This window comes from Sapajus apella, unplaced genomic scaffold (assembly GCF_009761245.1).
Source record: "Sapajus apella isolate SASKATOON/1434 unplaced genomic scaffold, GSC_monkey_1.0 scaffold72, whole genome shotgun sequence".
Lineage (NCBI taxonomy): Eukaryota > Metazoa > Chordata > Mammalia > Primates > Cebidae > Sapajus > Sapajus apella.
The window spans coordinates 10,439,786-10,459,871 of NW_022437012.1; the positions used below are offsets into that span (position 1 = coordinate 10,439,786).

The 20,086-nt window shown below is 37.2% G+C and overlaps 1 protein-coding gene and 1 non-coding gene across 4 annotated transcripts in view; one reads left to right on the forward strand and one right to left on the reverse strand.

Moving 5' to 3' along the window:
- The first annotated feature begins 290 nt into the window (after positions 1-290).
- RAB3GAP1 (RAB3 GTPase activating protein catalytic subunit 1) overlaps positions 291-20,086 on the forward strand; it is a 102,071-nt gene continuing 82,275 nt past the window's right edge. Inside the window, exons 1-3 of one of the 3 annotated variants that reach the window (XM_032250687.1) lie at positions 291-373; positions 480-535; positions 5,935-6,010. In XM_032250687.1, the coding sequence (XP_032106578.1) occupies positions 356-373; positions 480-535; positions 5,935-6,010 (150 nt within the window). In that variant the 5' untranslated portion in view covers positions 291-355. The remainder of the gene's footprint in view (positions 374-479; positions 536-5,934; positions 6,011-20,086) is intronic. The other 2 variants (XM_032250688.1, XM_032250689.1) reach the window with 2 other exon arrangements.
- Positions 13,128-13,227, reverse strand: LOC116531829. Its single transcript, XR_004260610.1, has one exon. It is a non-coding gene; the product is annotated as a small nucleolar RNA U13 (small nucleolar RNA).

Here is a 20,086-nt window from a genome sequence, read left to right on the forward strand (position 1 = left end):
AATAGAGGTTGAATGAAAAACCCAACATGCTTTAGGTTTTTTGATACAATCTTATTCACATGAGTTTAGGGTCTTGTGTGACCGCCTTGCTTCTGTTCCCTTTCTGTATTCATTACTTTACGGGAAATTTTCAAATTTTATTAAACGAGCTAGAGCGGAGTCTTCCAGCCCTGGGCTTCTGAAGAAATAGCACACGTCTCTTACTAGGGTAAGACTCATGAGCAGGGGGCGGGGCCACGCGGAACCCCGCCCATACCCCCCACCCCCTGCGCCTAGCACAGCTCACCACCCTCCTTCTCAAGCTCTTCCGCTCGTCTTCCCGGCAGCCTTAGCGCCCGGCCCGGCGCTCTTCAAGATGGCTGCTGACAGTGAGGTTAGTTCTTTTGCTCCCTACTTAATCCTCATTACTGTCTAAATTCATTCCTCTGTGTCGCCGCCTTGGGGCTTAATTTCTTTTTCGTTCCTTCTCCTTCCTGCAGCCCGAATCCGAGGTATTTGAGATTACGGACTTCACCACTGCCTCGGAATGGGAAAGGTGAGTGAATCGCATCTTTGGTTACCAGCTCCGTGAGTCCCGGCGTCCCCTAGCTGCCTCCCTGACCCCAGACACACCACAAGTGACGCCACTTCTGCGGGAACGGTAATACCATGGGTCTCCGGTCTCCTCCTCCTCTCTTCTCTGGTCAGCCGCAAGCTTCTTCCGCGTCTCGCGTCTGACAAGCCCAGGCCCGCCCCTGTCAGCCAATCCTTAAGGCTAAGGCTCTCAGAAAGTTTTTGTTTTCTCTCCTGTCTTACCGCTCTCCTTAGACTTTGGTTTTCTGGTTGTTACCCACTCGCAAGAACAATTTCCGAGGCTGCAACTACTGTTCTGGTTTTCATTACCGTTTAACTCATTATCTTAAGCAGTAAACTTCGCAGGTGCGTCCCCCACCCCATCCCGCCCACATTGGTATACCATTTTCAGGAGAAAGTCTTTTCAGAGTATTGGTGATGGTCCACACTCCGACCATCTCCATGCTGTTTTAAATTTTTTATTTTTATTTCTTTGACAGGGTCTCAGTCTGTCACCCAGGCTGGAGTGCAATGGCTCATTGTGGCCTGGAACTCCTAGGCTCAAGTGAAGCTCCCCCTTTAGCCTCGGGAGGAGCTGGGACAACAAGCACGCGCCTTCATGCCCAGCTAATTTTTTAAAGATCTCTCTGTGTTGCCCAGGCTAGTCTTGAACTCCTGGGCTCAAGCATCGTCTGCCCAAAGTACTGAGATTACAGGCGTGACCCTCCGCCCCTGGCCCATCCTGTCTTTTAGAATAACCTTTTAAAAAAGTCTGCATATGGCTTTGGAACGCTTTGATTCAAGTTGTTACATTTCAGTGGGTACTGTTCCCAGGCTTCCTGTGCCTATCAAACTCAGATGAACAGCTGTCTGGGTGAAACTGTTGTATCACTGAAATGAGTTGAAAACCAAGTTTGTGGAGAAGTGGTAGCTTAGATCGAGGTTTCTGTTCAGTGTCACAGAAACCCTTCAGTTTTCTGGATGTTAAAGTCAGTGTTTATGTTGTTACAACATTTTATAAACTTTCTGGTTGGGAGAGGAAATTTGTGGTTGTCATGTCATTAGGTGGCATAGGAAAATATAAAAGGCCTTTGTTGGAATAATAGTTACAGTTGTGGTACCCTTCATAGAAGTGTCAGTAAGACATAACCACACTGGCAAGACTTCATTGAGCAGGTACTGGGTATCTAGAGCTATAGATATATATATACAAAGGGAAAAGCAAAAGCTTGACCCATATATATATATTTTCTCATTTTTTATTTTAATTTTAATTTAATTTTATTTTGTTTAAGACAGGGTTTCACCATGTTGGTCAGGCTGGTCATGAACTCCCGACCTCAGGTGATCCGCCTGCCTTGGCCTCCAAAGTGCTTTGATCACAGATGTGAGCCGCCGCGCCCGGCCAACCCATATATTTTTTAAAAAAACAACAAACAGCAAATAGTTAAAATGTAAGCCAATTGGTACTACTATAAACATAATTAAAATAATTATTATTTAGATGGGGTGATATTATGGACTACAATAGTTGGAGATATTTTCATAGAAAAGATAGGAAATGAGCTAGGCCTTGAAAGTGGAAAGTGGTTGGACATAAGAATGGACTGACATGGGCAGAGACATAGGTGAGAATGAACTTTTCAGAGGACTTAATGAAGAAATTTCACTACAGTAAAGACTGTTTTGTTTTTTTTTTGAAACAGAGTCACACTTTGTCACCAAGGCAGAAGTGCAATGGCACCATCTCAGCTCACTGCAACCTCTGCCTCCTGGGTTCAAGCAATTCCCTGCCTCAGCTTCCTGAGTAGCTGAGATTACAGGCATGCACCACCATGCACAAATAATTTTTGTATATTTAGTAGAGATGGGGTTTCATCATCTTGGCCAGGCTGGTCTTGAACTCCTAACCTTGTGAACTACCTGCTCTGCCTCCCAAATTGCTGGTATTACGGGCGTGAGCCACTGTGCCTGGCCTGAAGACTGTTATTGAAGGGAAATAGGTTAACAAGGAAGATGGAGTTGGCTTATGGACAGCTTCCCAAACTAAATATAGGAATCCAGATTCGGTATTCCTATGACCAGTGATTGTCTCATACTTTAATGTACATCTGAGTCATAGATTGCTGGGGCCTATCCTCTGAGTTTCTGATTCTGTAGGTCTGAGGTAGGACTAAAGATTTTTGCTTCTGTAACATGGTCTCAGGTAATTCAGATGCAGCTGGTTAGGAGACCACACTTAGAAAGAACCACTGCTTAAGACAATAGTGAGAGACCCTTGATATTAGAGTGGCCAGGTGATATGATGCGAGTGTTTTTAGGACACGATGTAGAATAATGGTGGGAGACTTAACTTGATTCATAATTAGGATGGTGATTTGGGGACTGGAGGGAAAGGGGCTAGAAGGGAGGATTGTAAAATATTTCAGAGACGACTTAGGTAATAAACTTAACGATCCATAAGAATGGGAAAAATCAAACATGAACTGCAGTTTTTTGCCTGAAAGAATGAAGATAAGGAAGTATCAAAGTGAGAGGATTGCAGTTTTGAATCTGTTGAATTTGAAATAATTTGATGTCTTGAAGGTTGTTAGAAAAATGTAACTTAAATCTTAGAGGGTGGGGATGAGGAAACATCAGAGTTTTGAATGGAAAAATGATCACTTTGTCCTAGTTAAATATTAAAAATATCCTGAAGTGGAATATTAAGCTAAAGACCTGCATATGGAAATAATTGTTAATGCAGTTATAAGAGCTATTGCAAAATAGAAAATTTGGTTTTTGGCTTTTATACTGTTTGTAGTGTGCATTTTATAATTCATGGGAAGACGACTTTGGAGTCTCAAACTTTGAGTTTAATTTTGAATGAAAGTTCTTGTCAGTACAGCATGTTATGAACTATATAGATCATTTATTGAGAGAACTGTGTAGAAGCCCATGATTCTCTTTATCATTTGTTCATTGACAGAATGTTTATTGAATGCCCATGTGTCAAGCACAGTGCACATTAGGGATTTAGGGATGTGGTGGTTAGTAAAACAGTTTCTGCTCTTATTAAATGTACAGTCTAGTGCAGTACAGACACAAATAATGCAGGTCTGTAATTAGAAATTTATATAAAAGCTAAGAAAGGAAAGAAACGTAGTCTTATGAGAGCGGATAGCAAAGGAACCTAATATAGAATAAGGAATCAGGAAATGACCCTTCATTTCCTGAGCACTTTTAAGGAGAAAGGTACTTAATTTTTCTAGTCAAATCTCAATACTTGTGGGATAAAGTCCAAGTCTCTCAGCTAGTACTGATAGAATTCAGTATTCATATAATAAGTATTTTAAGACATTCCTGGCCAGGCATGGTGGCTCATGCCCGTAATCCCAGCACTTTGGGAGGCCGAGGCAGGCAGATCACTTGAGCTCAGGAGTTCAAGACCAGCCTGGGCAGCGTGGTGAAATCCCATCTACTAAAAATACAAAAACTAGCTGGGCGTGGGGATGTGCATCTGTAGTCCCAGCTAGTCAGGAGGCTGAGATGGGAGGATTGCTTAAGCCCGAGAGGACGAGCCTGCAGCGAGCCATGATTACACCATTGCACTCCCGCCTCGGTGACAGAGTTGAGACCCTGTCTCAAAAAAAAAGAAAAAAATTCTACTTTTACTGTAAAAATTATATTTTAAATAGTTTTTACTGTAACAATAATACCTTGTAGAATACAAAATAAAAGTTACCTGTAAACTTACCACCAGGAAATAACTACTGGTAATTTTTTGACATATTTCCTTCTAACCTGTGTTAAAAACTTTTTTGGATCAAATATTAATATTTATTTATATAGCTTTCATTTTTTTATTTAACATACTGAACATTTTCTTCCTCAAACATTCTTCAAAACATGATTTTTAATGGGTGCATATTAGTCCTCTGAGTGGACGAATATACCATTAATTTACAAGTGTTTGCTGCACTTGGGCATTAAGGTAACTTCCAGTTTTTTACCTTCATAAATGCAGTATACATTTCATGCAAATTTTTGCTCACCTATGGATATATTTAAATTTTTTCTTTTTCGTAAACATATAAACTTGTTTCTAGAGCACTCATTTTCAAACCTAATAATTGCCTTTTGACTGACCTCCTCCACGTGAATTAGCGTATGAATTAATACTGCATTTAATTTTAAAGAGGAATTACTAAGAAGCCTCAGTTGAATCATAACTGGATTTGTCATTACTATTTTAAAACATAAAAATATTAGTTCATAATGTCACTGAAGGAAAAAATCTGTAGCCTTTGCGTGCAGTTTGACTAGAATTAACTTTAGTGCTCTAGCAGTACTTCTAGGGGTTTAGGGAGCAATGTTGCTTTTAGATTGCATCATACTTAGCTTATATAAGAAGTCAGTGCTTCATAGAGTGATGAGTCTCCTCAAAGTGTCTTTGATTGAGACTCGACAGTTTTCATATACTGATGTTGAGCATGTGGCTAGTCAAAATTCAGTTCTCTTTTTAGTAGGCCTTGTTGATCATTGGATTTAAAGATTAGTGAATAGTTTTATGATTTGTCAATTATATTCCTTAAAGTTTACAAATTTATTTGTAATTTCTTGTCAGCTGCCCTTTAAAACTTGTTTTAGTTTTATGAGTCAAGTTCCCAAATAACATTTTCCTTTTTTTATTGGGAGAGGGGTAAATCAGGGAAGGGAATTCCTAAATACAGTCAGTTATTTTGGGTAGGAGAGAAATTATTGGTTTCATAATTTTTTTTACTTATTTATTTTTGAGATGGAATCTTGCTGTATTGTCCAGGATATAGTGCAGTGGCATGATCTCCACTCACTGCCACATCTGCTTCCCGGTTCTAGGGATTCTCATGCCTCAGCCTCCCAAGTAGCTGGGATTACAAATGTGCACCACCACACCCAGCTCATTTTTTTTTTTACATTTGTGCTGGGCTGGTTTCGAACTCCCATCCCCAGGTGACCTGCCCACCTCAGCCTCCCAAAGGGCTGGGATTATAGGCATGAGCCACTGTACTTGGCCCATAATTATCTTTAATAGTATCATTTTAGTCTGTCAGTTTTTATTTGTGGTCCAAATTTGTTTTATTTGTTTCAATAGAGATTCTTTAATTCTTAATTTATATTTTGTAGAAGCCAGAATGTTTCGTTAGGTAAGCAATAGATACAAATGAATCAAAACTTAAGAAATCTTGAATGAAATATTATTTTTCTTACCCCACATCCATAAATTAAGCTAGCAATACTAAATGTACTGAGTGCTCTCTGGTTAAATTGTTAAAATATAAAAATACCTTTTCAAAGAAGTTGTATAATAATGGGAAAAAAATGTGTGCTGTTGTATTTAGAAACTTTCTCCCCACTTCCTAGGTTTATTTCCAAAGTGGAAGAAGTCTTGAATGACTGGAAACTGATTGGAAATTCTTCGGGAAAGCCACTTGAAAAGGTCAGATCTATTTGCTGGTGTCTCTAAACGAGTATTTACTTTGAAACCTCTATTTTCCAGCCCTTTGCTGCCTTTGCTGCATATATATATACACACACACACACAATGTCATTCTTTGTGAGTGATTTTTTTTTGTTTGTTTCTCCTGAAGTTTGCTTCTCTTTTGCCTTCTCCCTTGGAATGTTAAAAGATTTTTTTAGTTGGCTGAGAAACATTGCAATGACCAACTTCTTTAGTATTTTGCTTAACTAAGGAGGAAAAATCTAGTACTTGCCATCGACTTACTTTAGTTAACAACTACTTCACTCAGTTTTTGTATTTTATAATATCACTAATAACATCTCCCTTCTCTTTTAAACTTTTTAACTTATGGATGTTTTGAAGATTTTATTTAAGAATGAAAAAAATTACTCTTTGAAATTGAGCTAGAACTCGAATTCTAATCTACAGTATTGGTAGTTTTATTCATAAGCCACACCCCCAATCTTTACTGAAGAATGTACTCTGAGAACAAACCTAGATTAACTGAAGGGGTCTAACAATTTGATCTTAAGGTTATGTAAATGCTTAGTTTGTTAGATGAATTCTTTTGAAGTAAAATTTATGGTTGGTTATATTACAGCTCAATGTTATTAACCCTGTGATAACTTATTAACTCAGTAGTTATTAATTCAATAATAATTTAATTATAACTTTCCCTGTTAGGAACTTTGAGTTCTAAATATTTGTTAGGGTTTTTCAGGTTTGTGATGATGGTGATACTGTCAAAAAAGAGACTGCCAAAATGCATTAGGAAGCCAGGCAACATAGTGAGACCCAGTCTCTTAAAAAAAAGTGTTAGGATTTTTTTTTCTTTATCTGTATGAATGTGAACAGAAAAAGTAACACCACATATAAAAAATATATTATTTAAAGACTTGTTGAAATATATAAATTGATTTACTACATTACATGTTTGAATAAATAGAGAAAATGTGACGCTTTCAAACACGGGTGATTCTATTCCACTTTAAACAAATACAAATACTTGAAACAATTGTTAAATTGATATTGATGCCAGTAAGATCAAAGGCAAAATAAGCTGGATATAGCTAGAATGGGAAATGATTTAAACTACCAAAAAAGAGAGCTGAACCACTGTACTTATGAGCTCTGATATCTTTCATTCTTTGATTTACGTGTATTTACTGAGTACCTGCTATGTGCCTGATGTGAAGAAATAGTGAACAAGATAAGATCAGTGTTGGCATTGAACATAAATCTAGAGAGGGCTGTCAGTAAAGAAACATTAACATTTTTATTTTTATTTTTTAAATTGATATAGATGTACATATTTTGGGGTACATGTAATAATTTGATACATTCATATAATCAAATCAGGGTACTTGGGAACTCTTAAATATTTATCTTTATGCTAGGAACATACAAATTTCTTCCTTTTAGCTATTTTGAAATATACAATCAATTAGTGTTAACTATAGTCACTCTAAGGTTTAAAGTTTTAGATGCTAAATGCTGTTTTGGGATTTAAATGGGTAATATTTAAAGTAGGTAGCATACTGCCGGGTGTGTACTAGAGGCTAATGAAGTGTTAGCTCCAGTCTATTTCTCCCTACTAGATGGTAGTACATAAATAAGGTACAGAAAATATGGACAGATTTCAAGGTGAACTGTAACCATGATGGATATGAAGAAAATGTAAAGGACAGGGATGGTTTGGTGTAGAAAAGAAAGTTTAGAGACTTTCTTAGAAGATTTTAATTTATATGAATGGGAGTGATTATTAGTTTTCTTCCTCCACTGAGGGGGAATTAAGGGAAATTATTTTATTAAAACCTTTAATCATGGAAAATTTCAAACATATATAAAGTGAACAAAATGGTATAATGAACTCCCATGTACCTATGCCTTAGTGTCAACAATTAATACTTTGCCATTTCTTGTTTGAGTGGTACCTCTGTTTACTCCCCTACGTCCACTAGATTTTTTAATAGTTTTTTGGGGTAAGATTTACATACATTGTAATGCACAAAACCTGACTGCTTGATTTTGACAAATGTTCACATGGGTGTAACTTAACACTCCTATCAAGATAGAGGACACCTCTGTTACCCCAGGAAGATCCTGAGTGGCCCTTTCTGGTTTGCCCTCCAGTCATCTGCTATTCTTATTATTTTTTTGAGACAGAGCAAGGCTCTGTCTCCCAGGCTGGAGTGCAGTGGTGCGATATTGGCTCATTGCAACCTCTGCCTCCCGGGTACAAGTAATTCTTGTGCCTACGGGCATTTGGGCGGGACTGCAGTGGCAACCTTGCCTGGCTAATTTTTGTATTTTTAGTATTTTGTGTTTTCGCCATGTTGGCCAGGCTGGTCTCTAATTCCTGACCTCAAGCAATCTGCTTGCCTAGGCCACCTAAAGTGCTGGGATTACAGGTGTGAACCACTGGGCCCAGCATTTTTTTTTTTTTTTTAATAAATAAAACATAAATTACTGTTACCTACTCTAGAATTTTACATTTAAGTGACCATAAATGTCCCTGGCATCTTTTACTCACCATAATGTTTTTTGAAATTCATCTAGGTTGTTGTACGTAACAGAATTTCATTTCTCTTTATTGCTGTGTAGTAAGTAGTCTGTTTTATGAATATACGTGGTTTCTTTCACTTGTCAACAGACATGCTATTATGAATAAAGTAGAACATTATGGTAGAGGCCTTTTGTGGACTTATTTCTCTTGAGTAAATACCTAGGATTGGAGTCACTGGATAATAGGATAGGTGTAACTTTATAAGAAACAGCTAGAGCTTTATGTGCTGTTTTACCTGCTTTCCATCAACACATGGGAGTTTGTGTTTCTCCACATTATCACGAGCAATCAGTTGTTTGCAGTATTGTACATTTTAGTCATCTTAATGAGTATGTGGTTTGTGCTTTTAATTTATATTTCTCATTTTGGTTATAATTTGTATTTCTTTGATGAATGTTAATACTGACCACTTTGAATTTTCATGTGCTTATTAGCCATTTGTTTATCTCCCTTTCTGAAATGTCTTTTCAAATTCTTTATCCATTTTAAAAATTGGATTTTGTTTTTACTGAGTTGTAGGAGTTCTTGTAGGTTTTTTTGTGTGTATATATTCTGCTTTTAAGCCTTTTCTCATTAGTTTTGCTAGGTTGTGAAGATGTTTTTAATGCATTTTTCTAGAAGCTTTATCAATTTATCATTTAACTTTTATTTAAGTCTGTGATTTATTTTGAGCTACTATTTGTGTATTTATATGGAGGGAAGTAGAGATCAAGTAGTTTGTTTCTTTCTTTCTTTTGTGTATGCATATCCTGTTGTTCTAGATCCTACTTTGGAAAACACTTTTTCCATTGAGTTGCTTTGTTACCTTTATTGAATAGTTGACCTAAGAGGCCTACTTCTGGAATCTGTATTCTGTTTTATTAATCTGTTTGACTGTCCCTATGTCAATACGATTTTTTTTTTTTTTGAGATGAAGTCGCACTCTATCACCCAGGCTGCAGTGCTCTATCTTGGCTCACTGCAGCCTCTGCCTCCTGGGTTCAAGTGATTCACCCGCCTTAGCCTCCCAAGTAGCTGAGATTACAGGTACCTACCACCAGCCCGGCCAATTTTTTGTTTTTAGTAGAGATGGGTTTCATCATGTTGGCCAGACTGGTCTTGAACTCTTGACCTCAGGTGATCTGCCTGCCTCGGTTTCCCAAAGTGCTGGGATTACAGACATGAGCCACTGCACCCAGCCCGTATTGTCTTGATTATTGTAGTTTAGGATTTCCCAAACTTGGCACTATTGACATTTTGGGCCACATTGTTGTGAGGCTGTCTTATACATTGTAAAATATTTAATAGTATCTTTGGTTTCTACCTGCTAGATGGTGGTAACGTCTTTCCAGTTGTGACAACCAAAATTGTTTCCAGATATTGCCAAATGCCTACTGAGGGACAAAATTGGCCCCCGCTGAGAACCACTCAGTGGCTTTTTAGTAAATCCTGGCATTAATGTAAATTCTCCATCTTTGCTGTTTTCCCAAGATTTTAGATCTTTTTGTTTCAATTATGAATTTTAGGATAGGCTTGCTAATTACTGTAGAAAGGAATATGATTATGCTGAGACTGTAACTGGGGTTGTGTCAAATTTGCAGATCACTTTGGAGACATTTTAAGAGTCTTGAAACTTCCAGTTATGAACATGGCACATCTTTCCATTTATTTAGGTCATCTTTAATTTTTCTCAGCAACATTTTGTAGTTTTGGTAGAGGTCTTGTATATCTTCTGTTATATTTATTACTAAGCATTTTATGTTGTATGATGCAAATATAAATGGAATTTTTTTAGTTTTGTTTTCCAGTTGTTTGTTGCTAGTACATAGATAAACAGTAAAATTTTGTATGTTAATTTTTTGTTATAAGGCCTGGCAGACACACTTATTAATCATAATTATTTAATTCTTCTGCATTTTTCTACATTAATAATTATGTTGCACACCCATAGGGGTAGTTTTACTTTCTTTCCAATTTTTATACCTTTATTATTGTTTTTGTGCTGTCTGAAACCTTCACCAACATGTTGAGTAGAACTGCTGCAAGTAGACACCCTTGCCCTCTTACCAGTGTGAGGTGGGGCATATGTTCAGTGCTTCAACACTTAACTGTAGGTTTTTTAATAGGTGTCCGTAAGACTGGGTAAATTCTTTTCTTAGTTTGCTGAAAGTTTTTTGTTTTTGTTGTAAATGAGTATTCCAGCTGGTAAAATCTTATTTAGCATCTATTGAGATAATCATATGGTTTTTCTTTTTTATTTTCTGAATATGGTAAATTATGCTGATTAAAACAAATTTTGGTTGTAAAATACAAGATTTACCATTTTAACAATTTTTAAGTGTAAAATTTAGTGGCATTAAATACTTTCACATTATTGTACAATCATTACCACCATCTACCCTCAGAACTTTTTCAGCAGCTCAAACTGAAACTACTCGATAAACAAGAACTCCTTCCCTACCCTCAGTCCCCTGGTAACCACTCATCTCTTTCTGTCTATGAATTTGACTAACTTAGGTACCTCACATAAATTGAATTATACAGTATTCTGGTTTATTACACATGGCATAATGTCTTCAAGGTTCATCCAGGGATATACCACATGTCAGAATTTTCTTTTTAATGCTGAATATTAAATAATATTGTATCTACATACCACATTTTGTTTATCTGTTCATTCATGTGTTGATGGACACTTGGGTTGCTTCTACCTTTTAGCCATTACAAATAATGCTGCTATGAATATGAATGTACAAATTTCTGTCACATTCCTGTTTTCAGTTCTTTTAGGTTTATACCCAGAAGTGGAGTTGCAGAATTATTTGATTATTCTATTTTTAGCTTTTTGGGGGAACTGCCATAGTTTCGGCTAGCTACAAATTTTTTGTTTTCCTGAAAGTATCTTTGTTTTGCCGTATCTTTGAAGGATACTTTTGCTGAAGAGTGCTGGCTTGATGGTTATTTTTTTCCAGTTCTATAAAGATGTATTTCCATTGTCTTTTGTTCTCTGTAGTTTCTAAGGAGAAGGTAGATATCTATATATTCATATTTTTGTTTGACTTTATTGTTTTTCCTCTGACTGCTTTTGAGATTTTTTCTTTCAAAAAATTTTATTTAAGCCATCTGACTGTGATGTGCACAGGTATGTTTTCTTCGTATTTTTGCTGCATAAGATTTATATTGATATAAGTTTTTGTTTTTCACCACATTGGGGGCGTGTTTGGTCATTATTTCTTCAAAATTTTTTGCCCCATTGTCTACTCTTTCTGCGACTTGAGCTATACTTAACATTAGAACATTAGACTTCTTCATCCTGACACACAGGTGGGTCTCTGAGATTCTGCTGTCAGTCTTTTTTCTCTCTCTTCTTCAGGTTGGATAATTTCTCTTGATTTTGAATTCATGTATTCTTTCTTCTGTTGTTTCCAACTTGCTTCTAAGCCTACCTATTTTTCAATTCAGTTATTGTACTTTTTTAGGCCTAGAAACTTCATTTGATTCTTAAGAAAAATTTCCAATTTTCTGAGACTCCTCCTTTCTAAGTTTGTTTGAAAATAGTTTCTTTAGTCCTTGAGCTTATTTTTTATAGCTAGTCTAATGCCAGTTGCATGATTATGTCTTCTTGAGGTTGGTTTCTTTTTATTGTTTTTTTGAGTATAGGTCACATTTTCCTTTTTTTTTTTTTTTTTCTGAAATTTTTTTTTTTTTTTGGTATGTGTATTCAGTAATTTTTAAATTTCATGCTTACATTATGAAGTGTAGAGATGAAATGTAGTCTATATTTTATTTATAATGTAATCATAAATTTTAATTCATAAAATTTATAACATTTATGTTATGTTCCTCTGAAGAGTATTTTTTTGTTTCTAGTCAGTGGTTTGCTTGGCTAGATTAAAACTGCCTTCTCTTTTCAGTGATGGCAGCAGCTGAAATTTTTTCTTTCCAGCTCTTTCATTGTCATTGTACCCTGGAATCTCCTCTGCACATGCATACTTGAGCAGATGGCCAAGGTTTGGGACAATTTATGTATGAATTTTGGGACTTACCCACTGTTGGCTTCTTCACTTCCAGAATTTACACCTCAGTGTTAGAATTGCCCTGCCAACCTCAAACTTCGGTGTCACTTAAGTTCAGTAAAGCTGTATCTTTCTGCTTCCGAGTTATACACAGATAAGCGCCCCCTGAGATCAGGAATTCTCAGTGTGTGATCTGAGGACCCCTTGTCTGTCTCTGGGAGCTTTGCAAAGGGTGATCAGGGCCCCTGCCCCAGTTAGATACGTGTGTACTTGAGGCCAAATTTTCTTCATATACTTCAACTAATAATAGATTGCTATGATTCTTTGCAGAAGCAGATATGAGAATGCAGTTAACTTTTTAAAAACTGTACATTAAACAGATTTGCAAAAAGGTAGAACAGGGCTACTCTTCTCATTAATATTTTTGTTTGTTCCAGAAAATGTCATTAGAAGTTATAAGTTAAGATATAAAAAGTCCATTATTATTTTTAATGACTTAATCATAATTTTTTCCTTTTCAGTTTTTTGTATTTCACGTCAGATGGTAATATACTGATGTCATGACAGCGTTCGAGGGAGGCACATCTCGTGTGTGTGAAAACTTAAAATGTCATGCCTTTGAACTATGAAAGGATTGTTTTCTAAATTTCTAATATGGGATCTTCAGTAATTTTTTTTTTTTTTTTGTAGACAGGGTCTTGCTCTGTTGCCAGGCTGGAGTGCCGTGGTGCGATCTCAGTTCACTGCAGCCTCCGCCTCCTGGGTTCTAGTGATTCTCCTGCTTCAGCCTCCTGAGTAGCTGGGACTACAGGAACACACCACCACGCCCAGCTAATTGTTTTTGTATTTTTAGTACAGATGGGGTTTCATCATGTTGGCCAAGAAGGTCTTGATCTCTTGACATTGTGATCAGACCGCTTCAGTCTCCCAAAGTGCTGGGATTATAGGAGTGAGCCAGAGTGAGCCACCAGGCCCAGCCAATAATTTTTAAGAGTGTAAGGGGGTCCTGAGTCCAGAAAGTTTGAGAATTGCTCTTGGATGAAAAGGTATAAACAAGTGCTTGTTGTCAGATACACTTTCTTTTTTTCACGGGTAAACTCTTCCCAGTTTCTGCCTACATTTGGTGTCTCTCCAGAGCATTGAAAAATGGTGTTTCTGTCCAGGTTTTATAGGGAGGTTTATCTGACCAAGCTGCTTCACCATTGCTAGAACCCGAAGTTCTGGGAAATGGTTTTTAAAAGGGAAGGAAATGGCAATTATTGAGCACCAGCTATGGTGTTGGTATCATGCACTATGGTTGAGACTGTGTCTGTTTACTTAATTCTTAAACAGATTTCAACAGTTAATTATAACCCCATTTTATGGATAAGAAATAAGGCTTTGAGTTCATGTAGTACTGTAATTTGCCCAGTGTCATTTTGCCAGTAGTTTTGGTAAAGGAGGATTAAACTTAGGTCTTGCCTTCAAAACCCATGTTGGTTCTATTTTACTCTGTCCTTTTGGTTTCAGAAATTAAGCATATGTAAAATTACTTAGAATGAGTATTAAAAGAGATTTTTAAGGCAGATTTTGGAATTCTGTTTTCTGGGGCTTTATAAAATAGGTAAAACTTTTGGTAGTATGAGTATGATCCTTCTTGAAGGCAGGGCAAATAAAGAAATGACCTTTTCAATCCCTTTTAACCTTGTAATTTTATGATTCTATTTAGCAAAAATTTTAAGTACTTTTAATGAAATGTTAAGCTTAGGTATGTCATGATCCAGTAATAGAACTGTTTAGTCAGTGACTGACTCGTATCTCCCTGAAAAATTCATGGGAGAAGAATTAACTTTAGAGTATTAATAGAAGAATAATGACTACAATAGTGCTGAAATGAGTTCACATTTTTCATACCCACTCAGTAGATTGCAGTAACATTTTAGCACTTAAAGTTCATATGGCAAATTTAAAATAAATTTGAATTATAAATTTTCTCCATTAGAAACTTCCCAAACTAAGTTATAACAGTAAGTCAAATTTGGGACTTATGTAAACTTTATATAAATAGTTTAGATTCCTTTATTTGCATTCTCTCAGAACATTTAGGTGTTTTATGGAGTATTAAAGTGGGGGAGTGTGTGTTTTATCAAAGCTGAAGTTTTTTGAAACTGTGGAAGTTTGAGGATCAGTCATGGATGAGAATGCAGTGTTTCTGAAATGAAGTAAATAAAAATGAAAGCAACAGTGAGCTGCTCACAACTTTATTTGGAATAGAACATGTAAGGTAGGGTTTGTAGTTTGTTTTTTTTCCCCTTCATTTCTACTTTTCCTTTAAATCATAACCGTAGTGTCTATAACTTCTTTGGATATTCCCTATTCATTCAAATGGGAAGTTTTAGGAGTTTTTTGCTGTTATTCTTGTCAACATTTTTATTGTAATATAAAAATAGCAGGAGATATCTTTAAGAGGCAGAATAACATGCATAGGTGATGAAGAATATGCACTCTAAAGTCCTACAGCTTGTGTTGAAATCCTGGTTCTGTTGCTTATTTGCTTTGTGGCTTTGTGCTGTCTCAGTTACTGTTAGCCATTATTTATTGTTTTTGCCTTTCTTTAACAACTGTTGTTATTATTTTAGAGAAAGGGTCTTGTTGTTTACCCATGCTAGATGGCACAGTCTTGGCTCACTATAGCCTCAGCCTCCTAGAGTCGGGCTATCCTTTGACCTCAGCTTCCTGAGTAGCTGGGACTACAGGTACATGTCGCCATGTCCAGCTAATTGGTTTAAAAACTTTTTTTTAATAGAAACAAGGTCTCACTATGTTGCCCAGGCTGGTCTTGAATTCCTGGGCTCAAGCAGTTTTCCTGCCTTGGCCTACCAAAGTGCTAGGATTACAGGTATGGTCCACTGAGCCTGGCCTCTCTTATAAGTATTTACTAGAGGCAGCAAATGATATTTGCTTAAGTAAAGTAGAATATAAACATAGAATTATTTAACACTCTATTGCAATAAAAATGATTCATTGTTTCTTAGAGTACCTAGCAGCTAAAAACATAGCACCTAGCGGGGGAAAAAATGATTTATGTAATATATTCTGACTGAAAAAGCTCAAGTTTAATTCTGAGATAGATAAGAATAAAATATCTCTGTAGACATTTTTAGTTCAATTATTTCCTAATTCTTTTATATATTCTTCTTCTTTTTTTTTTTTTTTTTTTTGAGACAGAGTCTCACTCTATTGCCACGCTGGAGTGCAGTGGTGTGATCTAAGCTCACTCCAACCTTTGCCTCCCGGGTTCAAGCGATTCTCTTGCTTCAGCCTCCTTAGTAGCTGGGATTACAGGCATGCACCACCATGCCCAGCTAATTTTTGGATTTTTAGTAGAGACCGGGTTTCATCCTGTTGGCCAGGATGGTCTCTATCTCCTGACCTCGTGATCCACCTGCCTCAGCCTCCCAAAGTGCTGGGATTACAGGCATGAGCCACGATGCCCAGCCTCTTTTATATATTTTTAATGATTTGCTTGCATTTAGTTATTGCACAGTAACTAAATATGTGATAGATTGTTCTCTCAGTGTGATAAGTTAAATTTTCAATATGCATTATGAATTTCACTTTAAACTTAAATTTTGTTTAGGGTGTATGCCATTAAAGCAAGTAGACTATAAAAATCTTTCTTAAAAAAAAAAGGCCAGGTACCGTGGTTCACGCCTGTAATCCCAGCACTTTGGGAGGCTGAGGCAAGCAGATCACCTCAGGTGAGGAGTTCAACACCAGCCCGGCTGACATGGTGAAACCCTGTCTCTACTAAAAACACAAAAATTAGTGGAGCATGGTGCTGGGCACCTGTGATCCTAGCTACTTGGGAGGCTGAGACAGGAGAATTGCTTGAACCTGGGAGGCAGAGGTTGGAGTGAGCTGAGATCACACCACTGCACTCCAGCCCGTGTGACAGAATGAGACTCCATCTCAAAAAGAAAAAAAAGTCCATACTTATTTTAGACACTGATTGATATAATTAAATTTATTTGTGATTCTAAACAACAAACATTAGTCTGCTGTGAGAGCTTTTCATAAATTAATACTCATTTTCAATACATGATGCCCTAACTTAAATTTTACCACTTGGCTTGGTAGGGATCACATTTTGTTATAACAAATGCAACAAAAAAAGATTTTTCACAAAAAATAAATTAACAAAGCCATAATCATTTATGGGGGATTTTGGCAATTACATCTCTATTGCTGTGACTCTTAACCTTTTTTATGGTCTGGCATACAGAGGATGTAATTCAGTATCATTAGTAGTAACAGCTAATTTGATAATTCATTTATTACATGACACATTGCCTGGTGTGTGCTTAGTACATGTTTGTTGATTGACTCGCCAGAATACATGAGTAACTCCTTGAACTTGTCATGTTCCCTTTGTATAAGATACACAGTGTAAACAGACCACATTTACTTACCTGGGAATTTTGTTTAAATATGGTGATGGTAGCATTTTGAAAAGCATTGTACAGAAGATGGAAAGTCTTCTAGATGGTCTGGTACATTTTAAAGTAACTGTGTAGTTTAATTTTTCTGCATTTAGTTTTATAATTAACCATTTTCTTTAAAAGTGTTTTCTTTTTTTCTTTAGTAATTAATTTTTCCCTTTAGTTTATGATTTAGTAATTTGGTTTTTCCTTCTAATGAATTTTATATAAATTGGCAAGTTTTATGAATGAGTCATTTTCTAAAACTTTGTGAAAATGGTTGTTGAGAATTTCAATTGCATTTTTCCATAGAATGGATGTATTTAAAATATGCTTACAGGGTAGCAAATAAAATATTAAATTTTTCTCCCTACTTCTGGGGGCCATGTCATAAAAGACTTCATCTTGTCAAGTACTTCTTTTTGTTCTTTTGTTTTATTCGTTTTTTTCCCCATTTATTTGTAGAGAGCCTACCGTGCAATAGGAATTGTCCCCCCTACTTCCTGCTTATTGAAACAACCTTCTCCCCCTGTCCTCCCTCACCTCCAGATTATTAAATCCTTTCTCTTTGCTCCACAGTCATTTTAATTCAGCTGTCATTCTTTCTGTGTCTCCCTCCAGGAAAGGAAGAAAAAACTTCTTATTTGAGGAATGCAAGCTTCTTTCAATTATCCAGCACAGATAGTCATTTAAAATGTAACAGCAGTTGAACCTTTCCTGAGCTAAATAATTACTTTGAAGCCATTTGCCATGTGGGTTGTTGGTTAATTGATGCCAAATAGCCATAAAATGCCATACGATGGGCATTATAACTCATGCCCTGTAGTTCAACAACGTATAGCCAATCACTAATCAATGTTATCTCTGTAAACCAATGAGAATTCCTGTCAGACAACTTGGTATCAGCCCACTCCTTGTTTCCTTTAAAAACTTGTTTGAAACAGAGGTAGACAGACAGAGCACTCCCCAGGGCAATTTGGAAATGTGTCCCGGGCTGCAAGTCCTCAACTTTGGCCCAAATAATGTCACTCTGTTAATTTTGCCTCAGTTTCTACTTTTACGTCAACATGTGCAACTAATGATTGGAGCTGTTCAGGCAGTTAGAGTTCAACCAGTTTAGAAGCTACATGGCTCATTGTGGATAGAAGGGCTTTACACGGTATATAATGGGTGTTCTCTCTGTATTTTTTTAAGTAGAGATGAGGTCTTGCATTGTTGCCCAGACCGATCTGAAATTCTTGGCCTATAAACAAAATTCTTTTTTTTTTTTTGAGGTGGAGTTTTGCTCTTGTTGCCCAGGCTGGAGTGCACTGGTGCAATCTCAGCTCATTGCAACCTCTGCCTCCCGGGTTCAAGTGATTCTCTTGCCTCAGCCTCTTGAGTAGCTGGGATTACAGGCAAGTGCCACCAGGCCTGGCAAATTTTGTATTTTTAGTAGAGATGGGGTTTCTCCACGTTGATCAGGTTGGTCTCAAACTTCGACCTCAGATGATCTGCCTGCCTCGGCCTCCCAAAGTGCTGGGATTACGGGCGTGAGCCGCTGTGCCCGGCTGTAAAAGGAATTCTTCATCCAGAGTCTTGGGTCTCTTTAAATTGTATACATTCTCTCTCTCTCTTTTTTTTTTTTTTGAGATGGAGTTTTGCTCTTGTTGCCCAGGCTGGAGTGCAATGGCGAAATCTCGGCTCACTGCAACCTCCGTCTCCTGGGTTCAAGTGATTCTCCTGCCTTAGCCTCCTTCGAGAACATTCATGTGCCACCATGCCTGGCTAATTTCGTATTTTTTCTTTTTAGTAGAGGCAGGGTTTCACCGTGTTGGTCAGGCTGGTCTCGAACTCCCGACCTCAGGTGATCTGCCTGCCGCAGCCTCCCAAATTGCTGGGATTACAGGCATGAGTCACTGCGCCCAACAATTGTATACATTGTTAATTTTGATTTTGAATATGTGCAATTTTTTTTGGAGATGGCCCACAGCTTTAGTCAGATACTCAAAGGAGCCCACGACCCCAAGAAAGGTTAAATAAAAGCTAATGTTTAAAAATATTTTGGTATATATTTATTATTTTAAAAATTAATGTGTTTCATTTTGACAGAATATATATACAAAGGCTTACTTGAAAATGTACTTTTGCGACAGTTTGTATGATAGACTACAGGTCTGTGTGGAAGCGACAGTTTACTCACATACAGGACTGGTAGTTTTTAAGTTGGTGAAATTTGTCCTTGATACTCTTCTAACTTCTTATCCTTTTTTCTAATCCTAGTATCCTAGCTTTGAGGCCCAGAGCTTCATTTTACTGGCCCTTAAATGTTAAATGCTCCAAAATTATTTACTTCTTTTTCCCCCTTTGTTTCCAGTATCTATTCCCTGTCTTCGTCCCCTGTCCAAAATATTATGCTAATCCCAATCAGTGGAAAGCAGTTTTATTTATTTAAAATATTTGAATGGATAATAATTACTTGATGTTACAAAAATTAGTTTGGTTTCATATTTCACTAAAATAGTCACAGAAACTGCTTTTAGGCTCCTGTCTTTGAATTCCTTTCTGTTGTTGGTGCGACTGGCTGGGGCTGGTGTTACAGGTAGTAAGATAATTTACTAAGACAGTTGTAGGTTAAAAAAAAAAGGATTTATTAGAGAAAGTATGAAAATACAAAAATATGTTACAAGGGTGCAAGGTGCAGCACAGCAGGGAAGGGGCTGTCTGCAAAGAGGGAGGATCTTGAGGGGACTGCAGGATGAGGTCATGTTCCTGGGGTTACATGCTCCCCTTCCTTGTTGCTTACTTATCAGGAGTCCACATTCCCCCCCAATAGAACAACAATGTCTTTGACATTGGGGGTGGAGGTCTCATTTTCTAACCACTTCCTGCTAACTGTGGGTATGATGCTGGCCCTGCCGATGGCTGGGTCTGTCAGGAAGCTCTGTGGGTCATTGTTCTGGATTGTGGGACTTAGGATGTTGTATTGGATCTTGCTTGCTTTCTTGCTTTCTCTCTCTCTCTCTCTCTCTCTCTCCCTCCCTCCCTCCCTCCC